This window comes from Salvelinus alpinus, chromosome 35 (assembly GCF_045679555.1).
Source record: "Salvelinus alpinus chromosome 35, SLU_Salpinus.1, whole genome shotgun sequence".
Taxonomy (NCBI): Eukaryota; Metazoa; Chordata; class Actinopteri; order Salmoniformes; family Salmonidae; genus Salvelinus; species Salvelinus alpinus.
The window spans coordinates 9,010,050-9,026,134 of NC_092120.1; the positions used below are offsets into that span (position 1 = coordinate 9,010,050).

General features: G+C 41.9%; 1 protein-coding gene across 7 annotated transcripts in view; it reads left to right on the forward strand.

Moving 5' to 3' along the window:
• Window positions 1–16,085, forward strand: part of LOC139563919 (growth factor receptor-bound protein 10-like) — an 86,889-nt gene that overhangs the window by 35,507 nt on the left and 35,297 nt on the right. For all 7 annotated transcript variants that reach the window (XM_071382941.1, XM_071382942.1, XM_071382944.1 and 4 more), the window contains 2 exons: window positions 11,959–12,205; window positions 13,640–13,772. In XM_071382941.1, coding sequence (XP_071239042.1) covers window positions 11,959–12,205; window positions 13,640–13,772 — 380 coding nt within the window. The remainder of the gene's footprint in view (window positions 1–11,958; window positions 12,206–13,639; window positions 13,773–16,085) is intronic.

Here is a 16,085-nt window from a genome sequence, read left to right on the forward strand (position 1 = left end):
TCACAGTGATTCCATCACAAATGATCTATAATAATATGAGAGTTAGGGTAAAAAAAGAAAAGAATGCTAGAAAAGAACGCTTTGTAAAAAATATATTTGCCACAAAATGTTTAATATGTGCAAAGACCTCCCTCCCTCCATAATATCAAGATCAGATTGAGGGAATACATTAATTAATCATGGAATGCATTGATAAACATTGTATACTTGAAAGGCAACTGTTCATTGTTTAGACCGTTGAAACTATACATTTCAACATTGGTCAAGATTATTAATATAGACCCTTTGATAACGCATTGTCTAATATCCATATAGGGATGGGCATTTAACATTTTTAAAAACTGTTTGAGTATCAAATAAATGACAAACAATATCTTTAGTACACAAGGCCCACACTGGATTTTTTTTTGCAAATTTACAATTGAAGTCGGAAGTTTACATACACTTAGGTTGGAGTCATTAAAACTAGTTTTTCAACCACTCCACAAATTTCTTGTTAACAAACTGTAGTTTTGGCAAATTGGTCAGGACATCTACTTCGTGCATGACACAAGTCATTTTTCCAACAATTGTTTACAGACAGATTATTTCACTTATAATTACCTGTATCACAATTCCAGTGGGTCAGAAGTTTACATATACTAAGTTGACTGTGCCTTTAAACAGCTTGGAAAATTCCAGAAAATGTCTTGGCTTTAGAAGCTTCTGATAGGCTAATTTACATAATTTGAGTCAATTGGAGGTGTAGCTGTGGATGTATTTCAAGGCCTACCTTGAAACTCAGTGCCTCTTTGCTTGACATCATGGGAAAATCAAAAGAAATCAGCCAAGACATCAGAAAAACAATTGTAGACCTCCACAAGTCTGGTTCATCCTTGGGAGCAATTTCCAAACGCCTGAAGGTACCACGTTCATCTGTACAAACAATAGTACGCAAGTATAAACACCATGGGACCACGCAGCCGTCCTACCACTCAGGAAGGAGACGCGTTCTGTCTCCTAGAGATGAACGTACTTTGGTGCAAAAAGTCTAAATCAATCCCAGAACAACAGCAAAGGACCTTGTGAAGATGCTGGAGGAAACAGGTACAAATGTATCTATAACCACAGTAAAAACGAGTTCTATATCGACATAACCTGAAAGGCCGCTCAGCAAGGAAGAAGCCACTGCTCCATAACCGCCATAAAAAAGACAGACTACGGTTTGCAACTGCACATGGGGACAAAGATTTTACTGTTTGGAGAAATGTCCTCTGGTCTGAGGAAACAAAAATTGAACTGTTTGGCCATAATGACCATTGTTATGTTTGGAGGAAAAAGGGGGAGGCTTGCAAGCCGAAGAACACCATCCCAACCGTGAAGCACGGGGTGGCAGCATCATGTTGTAGGGGTGCTTTGCTGCAGGAGGGACTGGTGCACTTCACAAAATAGATGGCATCATGAGGGGGCAAAATGATGTGGATATATTGAAGCAACATCTCAAGACATCAGTCAGGAAGTTAAAGCTTGGTTGCAAATAGGTCTTCCAAATGGACAATGACACCAAGCAAGGAGGCCTACAAATCTGACTCAGTTACACCAGATCTGTCAGGAGGAATGGGCCACAATTCACCCAACTTATTGTGCAAGGCTACCCAAAACGTTTGACCCAAGTTAAACAATTTAAAGGCAATGCTACCAAATACTAATTGAGTGTATGTAAACTTCTGACCCACTGGGAATGTGATGAAAGAAATAAAAGCTGAAATAAATCATTCTCTCTACTATTATTCTGATTTCACATTCTTAAAATAAAGTGGTGATCCTAACTGACCTAAAGACAGGGAATTTTTACTAGGATTAAATGTCAGGAATTGTGAAAAACTGAGTTTAAATGTATTTGGCTAAGGTGTATGTAAACTTCCGACTTCAACTGTATCTGCCAACAGCGTGCAACAGTGCCGAATTTATCATAACGATTACAGATAACAAGTTCTAATTGCTAAATTGTCCCATATACAGTACCAGTCAAAACAAAACAATTCACACCATGAAATAAATGAAATAGCACAAATTGGTGGATGAGTGTGCATGGAGAGAGACGTGCCTAATGCTTTGTCGCCACACAGTATTAGAATATATTTTTTTGCCTCTGTTTAAAGATCAAGTTTTGACATCAGTTCCAGTATTTGAGTACTCAATTACTCATGTTCATCCCTAAATCCATAGCACAATGTTTATGACATCAAAGCTCACACATATTTCTGGAACATATTTCTGGTGTTATGACATTGTTGTAGTGCTATAATCCTCTGTGAAATTCCGATCTCTTTTTCCCCAAAACCCACACTTGTGCTTATAGGATTTTAATTGAGCTGAGGGCTAAGACCTACTTTGTGTGTTTGTCATAAACCTTATTGGTGCTTAGGCAGGAAGAACAACAGTCTTTTGTTGGAACGGCACCCTGGATAATTTGATATTTCAGGAATGAGAAGGATTGAAGCAGTTTGTTATAGGTTTGCTTTTAAAAGGACAGATATAATTTGTCAACACACACAAATGTACTGTACAAATTGACCTGGGTATGTTATGACATGTTCTTATGAGATGTTAGAACATTGTTGTGTTAAGAAATGTCTTGATGTCAAGGTGCAGTTTTGTTGACATGGCTAAATCCTTTTGCAGATAATTAAGTACGTCAGTAGCGAGAATTAGTACTAGGCCGAAATGAGGTGAAAGATTATTTGTGTTTTGCGCTGGTACTGTGTGTGTGTGTGTGTGTGTGTGTGTGTGTGTGTGTATGTGTGTGTGTGTGTGTGTGTGTGTGTGTGTGTGTGTGTGTGTGTGTGTGTGTGTGTGTGTGTGTGTGTGTGTGTGTGGGGGGGGGGGGGGGTGTATCATGGTGTTGTGCTGTTAATGGGACTAAAGGTTTTAAGTCTCTGGTGTGGTAGTTTTGCCATCATTTCTTGTGTCCTATTAACCAGTCCAGTAGTAGTCTAGTATTCGTTGCCTTTGCAGCCTTTCACAGCCTTTGCAGTCTGCCTTTAGTTCAGTGTTGTTGCTTTAACTATTTTACTTACTATTTCCTTTGTTCATACATAGGCTACACTGAAGGCCAGGTGCGGTCTGGTCGCTGAAGAGTTAATATGAGATCTTTATCATACAGAACTGTGGTATGCAGTGAATAATGTGTTTGGGCTCCATTCTTAAAGAAACCTCATGGGACGCTCCCCTTCAAAATGATTGGTTCCTCCTCTCTCTCCCATACATTCCCATGAGTGGGGCTGGGCAGGTGGGAGAGAGATTAGCAGGAGATATCAGATAAACACTGCTGCCTACATCCCAAATGACACCCTATTTCCTATTTAGTGCACTACTTTTGACCGGAGCCTTATGGGCACTGCTCTGGTCAAAAGTAGTGCACCATTTAGGGGATAAGGTGACCTGTGGCCCTTGGTCTAAAGTAGTGGACTATAAGGATAGGGTGCCATTTGGGACACAGCCACTGCTGCTGCTACCCTGACTAGGCTGTTTGTGAGCAGCAGGATCTCATCCTCATTCTCCACCCACTTGCTCACTCCCCACTCCTTGTCATGGATTGAACAATGGTGGGCACTCCCTCTCCAGCCAATCTTTACACCAATGCAATGCTTTTAAATCCTTGACGGGGATTGTGCAAGTTCACACTTTGGGAGAAGTGTGGAGAGTCGCGATGCAGCCTTCAGTTATTGCATAAGGGGATAGGTCATGGTGGAGTTCAGGAGGCTGGGGTTACGTCCCAAATGGCACCCTATTCCCTATGTAATGCACTATAGGGCTCATAGGGCTCTGGTCAAAAGTAGTGCCTTATTAAGGGAATAGAGAGCCATTTGGGACTGAATATGGAGGACATACATAGCTATAGGCTGAGGCTGAATCTCAGGGGCCCCTCCTCAGCAGGGTTGTTGTGATCCAGACACGACAGGCCCAGGGAGGGGTTTAGGCTAGGCCTGGCAAGGCATTCTTCTCCAGGTCCCACCCCCCACCACAAACACTTCATTTAGATTTCTTTCTATGAGGCCTTAACTTAGTGAATAATGTTAAAAGGGCCAGAGATAATTAGACACCTGTGATAATCTGAAGTACCCAAAATGGCCACTAGATGTCTTGTGATAGATTCCATAAAATCCTTGAAAGATACCAACATTCTGGTAGTTTACTGGTAAACTTAGAAAGTTTCCAGTAATATACTCTCCCTTTGCAAACCTAGGCTGAAGCATAGGGCTGAACCATAGGACCATAGGACTGAAGCATAGGGCTGTACTCAAAATGACATCCTGTCCCAAATGGCACCCTCTTCCCTATATAGTGTACTACTTTTGACCAGAGCCCTATGGATCATAGTGTGCCATTTGGGACGAACAAGACTGATGGCAGGTTGGATGGGGAGCGTCACTGCACAGCTATTTTCAGGTTTCTCCAGAGATGTTTGATTGGGTTCAAGTCTGGGCTCTGGCTGGGCCACTCAAGGACATTCAGAGACTTGTCCCTACGCCACTCCTACGTTGTCTTGGCTGTGTGCTTAGGGTCGTTGTCCTGTCGCCGTATCGAATCACAATACATATAGAATCAGCACTTAAGTATTGTGATCATATCGTGAGGTACCTGGCAATTCCCAGCCCTAGCTTATACTACTTCATATCTTTCAAATGATGTGTCCGTTATTTCATAGTTTTAACATATGATCACTCAACAGAAACATTTGCACAAAAGCTTATTTCTCTCAAATGTATATCCCTGTTAATGAGGATTTGTCCTCTGCCAAGATAATCAATCAACCTAACAGGTGTGGCATAACAAGAAACTGATTAAACAGCATGATCATTAAACATATGCACCTTGTGCTGGGGACAACAAAAGGCCACTCTAAAATGTGCAGTTTTGTCACACAACTTAATGCCACAGATGTCTGAAGTTTTGAGGGAGCTTGCAATTGGCATGCTGACTGCAGGAATGTCCACCAGAGCTGTTGCCAGAGAATTTAATGTTAATAATTTCTCTACCATAAGCTGCCTCCGTCATTTTACATAATTTGGAAGTACGTCCAACAGGCCTCATAACTGCAGACCATGTGTTTGGCGTCGTATGGGCGAGCGGTTTTCTGATGTCAACGTTGTGAACAGAGTGCCCTATGGTTGCGGTGGGGTTATGGTATGGGCAGGCATAAGCTACGGAGAATGAACACAATTGCATTTTATCGAAGGCATTCCGAATGTACAGAAATACAATATTTTTTAAGGTATCTGTGACCAAAAGATGCATATCTGTATTCCCATTCATGTGAAATCCATAGATTAGGGACTAATGAATTTATTTCAATTGACTGATTTCCTTATATGATCTGTAACTCAGTAAAATCTTTGAATTGTTGCATGTTGCGTTTATATTTTTGTTCAGTATAATTTATATTTAACGACATTGTCAATGCGCCAGAAGTTGTAAGACAACAGCAACAAATTGACTGAGCCCTTGTTTCCAGGCCACATACAGTGTAAGGTGTATACCAGGACATTTCATGCTGATAACATTGGTGTTTAACATCATATTAAACACCAATGGTATTCACTAAGTTGATGGTTTAAATTTAGGATAATGTTTTACAGTTTTTTCATTGTATTTTTTATTTTAAAGTCATCTTATTTTATTATTTGATAAATTTTAGATGTGGTAAGGCCAGAGTCCTTTGTGCATCAGTTGGTAGAGCATGGCGCTTGCAGTGACAGGGTTGTGGGTTCATTTCCCACGGGGGACCAGTATGAAAATGTATGCACTCACTACTGTAAATTGCTCTGGATGAAAGTGTCTGCTAAATGACAAAAAAAGATAATTAGACACCTGAGATAATTAGAGACCTGTGATAATCTGAAGTGCACGGCCACTAGATGTCTTGTGATTGATTACATAAAATCCTTGAAAGATACCAACATTCTGGTAGTTTACTGGTAAACAGTAATATAACCTACGGCTGAAGCATAGGGCTGTACTCCAAATGGCACCCTCTTCCCTATATAGTGTACTACTTTTTACCAGAGCCCTATGGGCCATAGGGTGCCATTTGGGACAAACAAGACTGATGGAAGTGTGGTTTGTCTGCCCCAGCCCCAAACCCAGGCAGGCACAGTTGCTAGGTAATAAATCCTATCAATGGTTCCGATGCGCTCCAATAATACACTTTCTAGTTGAGAAGTTAACTTGTATTTCAAGTATCAAGGTCCTGTTCCAAAAGTTATTCCTTTAGGGCGGCAGGTACCATAGTGGTTAGAGCTTTGGGCCAATAACTGGTAAGGTTGTTGGATTGAATCCCCGTTCAAATCTGTCATTCTTCCCCTGAACAAGACAGTTAACCCGGTAGGCCATCATTGTAAATAAGAATTTGTTCTTAACTGACTTCCCTAGTTAAATAAAGGTTAAAACAAATGATGCTTTGTTGAGAGTCATAGGCCCTGGCTTGTAGCCCTGGCTGGCGCTCAGGTTTTGATGACATCTGGAACAGGCAATATCCAATCACGCATTCCTCAGATGAAAGACGTGGTGAGGAGGGTTCTTTTGAGATGATGGTAGCTGATGTAAATTAAATACGCAGATTTAAACTGATTAAGTGTTTCCCAAGAACAGGCTTCTGCTCATTCTGATTGGGCTTTGATTTTTGCTTTGCTTCTTCTCCACCCCTCCTGTCCTCAGTGGGTGTGTACTGGAACTCCGTATTGTCCCAGTATTGTCCTAGTCACTGTAGAACCGCGCTGTACAGTTAAGGCTGTATCTGTGTGAACCGTGAAAGAATGGGTCCGCTGATTCCTTTCACGGGGGCCATTTTTTCCTGTGTTGTCTTCATATCGTCCGGTCTCCTCGTCACATCCCAAGGACGCTGTGCCATTTCCCGACTTCCACCCCAGCCATGCCAGCTCCCCTTTGTTTTCTACACATTTGAATGCTAATTGACAGTGGCTGGTTAGAGGGACTGGGCTACGTTGTCAACACATCACTTTTACCAAAGTACTTTTTGATTTGTTATCCCGAACTCCTGATAACTAAACTATCACACATATTATTTCCCTTTAGTTTAGTAGGTGTGTGTGTAGCAGGAGTACATTGGGAAAGGGCAGGGGGGAAATTTGGTTGAGATGACGCCACTCATAATTAATTCAGATAGAAAGATTATAATGAATACATACATTACTGAGTGGTTGTAAAGAAAAGCCATATGGAATTTGGTCCATATAATGGTCTGCTAAACAGCGGAAACATCCCAAACAGCTTTTATGGAGTTATCACCAGGGCTTGCCAGCCTTTTCCCTTTTACAAATTAATAATAGACAGTGAAAAGGGAAGCTTCGGCTGTTGAAGCAGACAAGCTGGAATGCTGAGAGAGAGTGGGGGAACCATTCCGTCGCGATGGAGGGCTTTATGCTAACCGCTACGCCACCAGCCAGCCCTGGCTTGGCCCCTACAGTACTGACATAGTGTGTGTCCCAACTGGCACCCTATTGCCTAGGTAATGCACCCTATTGCCTAGGTAATGAACCCTATTGCCTAGGTAATGCACCCTATTGCCTAGGTAATGCACCCTATTTCCTATGTAGTGCTCTACTTTTGACCAGAGCCCTATGGCCTCTGGTCAAAAGTAGTGTTCTATATAGGGAATACAAACAGGACAGACAAACAGGACAGGCCCTGAATAAGACAGACAATAACCTGAATAGGGATCTGTCTGTGACTTGTTGTTGTCTCAATGAGAGACAGTGAGGGGCTGTCAGAGTTACAGTTGGATTGACCCTGTTCTAGACTGACTGAGCATATTTTTAGTTGTAGTAGGAGTATGACATGGGTTCAATTAGTATTTGTTTTCTTTCAACTACTTTGAGCGTTTGAATGGGCAGGGTTTGCACTTTTGGGACTATTGCATTGGTTCCATTGTGCTAGGCAACCTCAGTCAAGCGCAACTAAAGTTTTTGACAGAAAACAAATACCATTTGATCCCAGGATAGTATGTAGGCTATTATATTATTTTATACAAGTAAATATTGTTTTTTGTACGATGAGTTTTTGTTTTTGACAATACAAAACATACACATAGAAACGACAGCATTCAAACACACACAAACATCATCCTTCACCGACCCACCTGCTCACACCCCCATCTCCAGAAACCACATCACTCTCCGCCACATGGCCTCAGACTGCACCATTTTGTTTCTCTCTGTCGCCCACGCCCTTTCAACATTTAGACAATAAAGCATTTGACCTTTCCATTGTGTTAACGATTGAGGATTGGTTGATTTCCAGTTTTAAGTATACGTTTTTTTCAAGATGATTGACGAGAAAAGTATTCTCCAAACCATCGTGTATCTCCCCGCACCCTCATATACCATGTCTTGAAATATGCAGCCAGACGGATTAAAGTACATTTATATTGTAATTCTTCTGACAGACAACTTTCTAACTCCACCCGTAACTTTTTGAATGTATAACATTCCCAGAAGGCATGGATTACTGAGTCATTATTAGTTTTACACTTAAGACATGACTCTGTGACTCTGCCATTGTGGTGTAGAATTTGGGAATTTTGTCTCTTGTATAATAAATTATATACTTTAGTTTATACTGGATTAAGCATACATTTTTGTTAACTGTAATTCCGTTAGTTACGTTCCAACATCCCCTCCATCTTATGCCAATATCTGTTATTTTTAAGTCATGGTTTTAATAGTTAATATTTTTTTCTAAGAGGCTATTATATTCTAATGTATTATTCAGTCATATCAAAATAAGCCTGAAACCTGAATGAGATGTTCTCAGTCCAAAATGTAAATTCTGCCGATTGATTTAATCAGAGAGTGAGACGACTGCTCTTAATAAGGTATTCAGCGTTCAGATTGCATGACAGCCATTTAAGGAAATTGAACAGCGCCCTCTCTCTCTCTTTCTCCTTGCCTCTGCATGAGACGGATCTCTAGACTAACGAGACAATTTTATGTCAGGTTAGTGTTAGCCACTGGCACTGGAGGGAGTTGTATAATTCCTTTTCCCGGTAGAATTCCTTTTCCTAGAATTCCTTTTCCTGGTAGAATTCCTTTTCCTAGAATTCCTTTTCCTGGTAGATCTCACTGCAAGACAAGATGTAATTGTGGTCACAACATCATTTAGACAGTCCAGTCTCTCTAGCCTAATTCAGGGACTACTTGAAATGTAAAAAAGATACATCATTTGAGAACATGAGCAGGTGCCCTATAACAGACAGTACTCGAAGTTATTATTAGATATTATAAGCGGGGTGGTTCGAGCCCTGAATGCTGATTTGACTGACAGCCGTGGTATATCAGACCGTATACCACGGGAATGACAAAACATTTATTTTTTTACTCTAATTACGTTGGTAACCAGTTTATAATAGCAATTAGGCACCTCGGGTTTGTGGTATACAGTATAGCCAAGTATCCAGGCACTTGTCGTGCTAAGAACATCCCTTAGGCATGGTATATTGGCCATATACCACACCCCTCGTGCCTTATTGCTTAAGTGTCTAAACCTTTATGTGCTCCCCTGACCCTGCATCTACCTTCTGACAGACCAGACCTTCTACTCCTGACCTTGGCTCTATTCCAGACAGACTGCTATTAGCCTTGTGCCCCACTAGCATCTGCTGTTCCTGAACCCAAGCATCCTGTTCCATCATGCTTGTTGTCCTCGTGCTTCATAACCATCCTGTCACTGGCTGTGCTTGTCTTGTTAATAATAATATTACATGGGACTTATACAGTCTTTTCAACGACCCAAAGTCTCTGAAAGGTCGCTTTGTTGTCCATATGCTTCATCCTCATCCTGTCGCTTTCCATCCCATCTTAATCTTCAATCCCTGGCTCTGCTAGCCTTGTCCATGTGCTTCATCCCCATTCCATTCTTGGCTTTGCCTGTTGTCCCATCCTGTCTCTGTCTGGGCTTGCCTTGTTGTCCTCGTGCTCCAGAGCCAAAGGTAATTGATGAACGCTGCTGTCTGCTCTCATGCTATTTTAAGAGTGTCTAATTTATGTCAGTAATATTGTAGGGCCAGGTCTGCTGTGACTGTTGCTTGTTTGATGGGCATAAATAAAGATGTTTATGTCCTTAACTTCTGCCAAGCTCCACTAGTGCAATTTTTCTATTTTCTAAACACAGTGTCAAAGACAAATAATCCTGACCCAGTTGCCCCATTGGGTGTGTGTCTGTGTGTGCGTGAGTTTTTGCCTGTCACGGTTCTAGCTAATAAATTGGGCCATAAGCTTATTGTTGACAATCTAGTATGGCAATTATCCAACCACGCCCACACATATCTTGATCGGATTGGATCTTCGTTCTAGAGTTTCACCCCCACATGTAACGGCATGTAGACGACATGCCTGACTACTTAGGTATAAGTAACTTTATGTTATCTTGTTACAAAACACTTGAATACTATTCACCTAACACAAAGCTATTTTAGACCGTACAGTACACTTCTGTAGCCTACGTGTGTCTTTAACTCTCCAGGATCTTGTAGAGAAGGGGCTTAGCTCACTGACTATTAATACTGACAGATTAGGCACCTGTGATACAGCTGGTTAGGGGACACCTTTTCAGGAAAGGTTCCTCAAAAGGCATAGATTAGTCTGCCTGTCTGTCAGCTGCAGCTCTGTATGAGGGGGGCGGGTGCGGGGGGGAGCAACTGCATCACTGGGTCAGCATAGGCTGTGGGGAGATACTGGGGGCTGTTCTCAATGGCTCATTATTTGTTTGAATATTAGGCTATAGTTACATGCTTTACATTTGAAAATGCGTACAATGGTTCATTATGAAGGAATTATAAGATTTGGGTCGAAAAGCCTTCAGAGTATTAATGTAGATTAATACTATTTAGGCTTGCAAATCCATAGTATGCAAATCGATGCCATGATGCAACATTTAGAAAATGTGGTGTGCCCTATTGCACATGCTATGGATTTCACCATTCAAAGTGATTGATTAAAACCACAACATAGAATAAATGAATGAAGAATTGCTTTGGTCTTTCTACTTACCTCGGCCCAGCCAGGTAACAATAGCATACAGTGCAGAACATTCTAATTGCCAAAGTGGACATCCAAAGCCCTGAATTGCATGGTAGAGTTTGAGCAGCATCTAGTGGTGAAATAGGTAACTGCAGTATAGCAATGGGGAATTAAAGGGGAAACTTGAGAAAATATCAGTAGTTTTCTATTACTGGCTGTCCATTGTCTCAGAGATTATGATTATTAGGAGATGACATGCCCTGCAGACACTCCCCCACAGTAATGAAACTAACAATACGTCCCAAATGGCACCCTATTCCTTACATTATGAACTATATAGGAAATAGGGTGCCATTTGGGACATAACTCTGAACTGTCAAAACTTCCATCCACCATTGGCTCACTGGGAGTGACCTCTGTGCCTCTTAACCAATGGCCTGGTTTGATCTCTTACCCTGAGGCCAGTAGTGATTATGCTGAAGGATGGGAGTATTGAGACTACAGGTCTCGGCTTTTACTCTAGTCTTCCCCAGAGATACAGAGAGCCTTGATAACATGAACATGTAGTTAACGTAGGGAGTGTTTCAACAGGTGAATTAGCTTCACTGCCTGACAGGTTGGTAATGATGATTAAGCTACGTCATGTTAGGGTTTTTGTGTGCGTGCAGCTACACTGCAAAACTGGTTGGTGATGACAGGTGTGCATGAAGTATTGAGAGAAGTAGATTCTTACACATGTAACCAACATGCATGAATAAAGCACGTGAACAGTAGAGGTCAACCTGGTGCACAAGAGATTTTTGGGATGTGCATATGATATAACACACACACACACATACATACATACACACTTTGTGTCTGTCTCTGAATATCACACACACAGACTCTCTCTCTCTTTCTCCTGTCACTCTCTCCTTGTCTCTCCCTCCTCCCCCTACAGAAGATGATGTGGACCTGGAGGCGCTGGTGAATGACATGAACTCCTCGTTCGAGAGCCTGTACTCCACATGCAGCAGCGTGCAGTCTGAGTCAGTTCCCCTCCTGCAGCACAACGGCCAGGTGCATGTGCACCGCAGCGCCCCCATGCCCCCCCACAACCACACCTCCGCCAGCGAGCTGCAGCACAGCCCCACCTCCCCCAAACAGAGACTCCGACGCTCCCAGCCCATGCACATCCTCGCCGTCAGGTATGTCTACTGTGTTGGCACACACACACACACACACACACACACACACACACACACACACACACACACACACACACACACACACACACACACACACACACACACACACACACACACAGCACTTACTGGACACAGTTGTGTGCCTGGCATGCTGTTGGTGAGCACACACAACACACCCACACCTGATAGATAAAAGTCCTCTATCAATCAATCAAATGTATTTATAAAGACCTTCTTACATCAGCTGTTGTCACAAAGTGCTGTACAGAAACAAGGGACCATGTTCTCATGGTCCATCTAAACAATGTACATCTAAACAAGGGACCATGTTCTCAGTATTCTCTGTGAGGACAGGTATATGTGCTTATTATAGTTCATAGTTTTGCCTAGCCGCAATCTCTGTGTGACCCATTCTCCCCCTGTCACTTTCCCCTTGTCCTAACATAGCTTAGCAGAGGGGGAGACCAAGTTAAAATTCTCTTTAATTCTAGAAACAGGGTGTCAACTGCTCCCATAAGCTGAGAGGAACTTTTATTCACCTCTGGTCTTAATGGAATCTAAAACGGTCTGTCAGAGTTGTAGCATCCATTATTTTGGATCCCTAGAGAACGTTTGGCACTGGCTGGTAATGAGCTGTATCATTGGTGTATTCTGTCAGATTGAAATGATACAGTCCTGACCTCCGAATAGCACCCTGCTCCTGACTCACATGGAACTGCATCAAACACTTCTCCTTTTGAACTCCCCTACCCGCCTGGGTTTGGAGAAAGTGTAGAGAGATGCTAATGATGGCTATCTGCCTGGCTGCTGCAGTTCACTTCAGATGCTAGTCATCATATAAAGCCAAGCCAACCTCTAGTCTCTTTCTGATTGACAGCCAGGGGTTGCATCCCAAATGGCACCCTATTCCCTACCTAGTGTACTACTTTTGACCAGAGCCCTATAAGCCCTGGTCAAAAGTAAATCACTATAAATGGAATAATAGGGTGCCGTTGGGGGCGCAGCCCTAGTCGGTTTCTTATTGACAGGCAGACAGTGAATGAACAGGCTGTTGCTCTTGCAGCGGGTCATAAAATGGGCACTTTCCTCTTGAAACTGCATGAAATAATGGTTTGATGAATATTGCATGTAATTAGTAGCTCCTCAAACGCTGGCAGTGTTCCTGTGGTGTGGCAGAAAGAATCAGCTCACAGTGCAGTGATCAGAGAGAAATGGGCATGAGGCCTCGGCTCGGCAGAAGTCTCTCCCTCACTGTGAAACCGTGGATTATTCATTATTCATACTCAGCTACAAAGCATTGGGTTTATATTAGGGGAGACTGTCCTCGTGTTCTCATGATCTGCATTCATCTGCTTCATAACAGCTTTTTCACTCTGTCTGTGTGTGTCTGTCCCCCACTTTGTTAATGTCCTCCCTGAATGTTGTGATTCTCAGGAGACTGCAGGAAGAGGAGCAGCAGCTCCGGACGTCCTCTCTGCCAGCCATCCCCAACCCCTTTCCCGAGCTCTCCGGCTCTCCTGTCCTCAGCCCTGGGTCCTTACCTCCGTGTCAGCCCTCAGGCACATACGTAAGTCAGAGACCCTTCTCTTCACTCCTTACTATGATAGCTTAGCTAACCATGAAGATTGTTCTTGAAAAGGGCCACTAAAGTATGGTGTCGTACATCTTACAGTACCACAGCAGTTTGGTTTATTTCTCCCACAGTCATTATCTCTCATCAGAATCAATGTTTCCCCTATATCCATTTAGCAGTGGCGGGTTGCCTCTGCTGAATTGTTGCCGCCACTCCAAAATACAGTACCAGTCAAAAGTTTGGACACACCTACTCATTCAAGGGTTGTTCTTTATTTGTACTATTTTCTGCATTGTAGAATAATAGTGAAGACAACAAAACTATGAAATAACACATATGGAATCATGTAGTAACCAAAACCGTACGTGTTTAGTCAATCAAAATATATTTTAGATTCTTCAAAGTAGCCACCCTTTGCCTTGATTTCACCTTTGCACACTCTTGGCATTCTTTCAACCAGCTTCATGAGGTAGTCACCTGGAATGCATTTAAATGAACAGGTGTGCCTTGTTAAAAGTTAATTTGTGGGATTTATTTCCTTCTTAATGCGTTTGAGCCAATCAGTTGAGTTGTGACAAGGTAGGGGTGGGATACAGAAGATAGCCCTATTTGGTAAAAGACAAAGTACATATTCTGGCAAGAACAGCTAAAATAAGAGAATAAGAGAAACGACAGTTCATCATTACTTTAAGTCATGAAGGTCAGTCAATCTGGAAAATTTCCATAACTTTGAAAGATTCTTCAAGTGCAGTCGTAAAAACCGTCAAGCGCTATATTGAAACAGTCTCTCATGAGCACCGCCACAGGAAATTAAGACACAGAGTTACCTCTGCTGCAGAGGATAAGTTCATTAGTGTTAACTGCAACTTAGATTGTAGCCCAAATAAATGCTTCACAGAGTTCCAGTAACAGACACGTCTCAACATCAACTGTTCAGAGGAGACTGCATTAATCAGGCCTTCATGGTCGAATTTCTGCAAAGAAAACACTACTAAAGGACACCATTAACTTCTCTAGGGTAGGGGGCAGCATTCGGAATTTTGGATGAAATGCATGCCCAAATTAAACTGCCTGCATCTCGGGCCCAGAATATATGATATGCATATAACTGGTAGATTTGGATAGAAAACACTCTAAAGTTTCCAAAACTGTTAAAATAGTGTCTGTGAGTATAACAGAACTGATTTGGCAGGCAAAAACCTGAGAAAAATCCATTCAGGAAGTATTTATTTTTTGGTTTTGTAGTTTTCTATTCAATGCCAATACAGTATCCATTGACTTAGGACTCAAAATACAGTTTCTATGCCTTCCACTAGATGTCAACAGTCTTCAGAACATGTTTCAGGCTTGTATTCTGAAAAATGAGGAAGTAAGAGCAGTCTGAATGAGTGGACCCTGCCGTGTCACAGAGCTTTTTCCTGCGCAAGACCGAGAGAGTGCGTTTCTTGTTTACATTTTATATTGACAACGTTATTGTCCGGTTGAAATATTATTGATTATTTAGGCTAAAAACAACCTGAGGTTTGAATATAAACATCGTTTGACATGTTTCTATGAACTTTACCGATACAATTTGGATTTTTTTGTCTTCCTGTTTTTACTGCGTTTTAGCCTGTGGATTACTGAAGAAAACGCGCGAACAAAACTGAGGTTTTTGGGTATAAAGATACTTTATCGAACAAAAATAACATTTATTGAGTAAATTAATGTCTGCTGATTGCAACCATATGTAGATCATCAAAGGTAAGGGATTCATTTTATCTCTTTTTCTAAATTGTGTAACTGTTCTAGCTGGCTGGCTACTGTTTGTAATGATTTGTTTAGTGGGCTATGTTCTCATAATCATAATGTATGCTTTCGCCGTAAAGCATTTAAAAAATCTGACACCGTGGTTGGATTCACAAGCAGTTCATCTTTAAACCTATGTAAAATATGTTTTGTTTTCTGAATTTTTATAATGAGTATTTCTGTATATGAATTTGGCGCCCACCAGTTTCACTGGCTGTTGAAGAGGTGGGACGCTACCGTCTCACGTGCCCAAGAGAGGTTAAGAAGTACAGTATTGCTTGGGCCAAGAAACACGAGCAATGGACATTAGACTGGTGAAAATCTGTCCTTTGGTCTGATTATTCCAAATTTGAGATTTTTGGTTCCAACAGCCGTGTCTTTGTGAGACACAGAGTAGGTAAACGGATGCTCTCTGCATGTGTGGTTCCCACCGTGAAGAAAGGAGGAGGAGGTGTGGGGGTGCTTTGCTGGTGACACTGTGATTTATTTAGAATTCAAGGCACACTTAACCAGTATGGC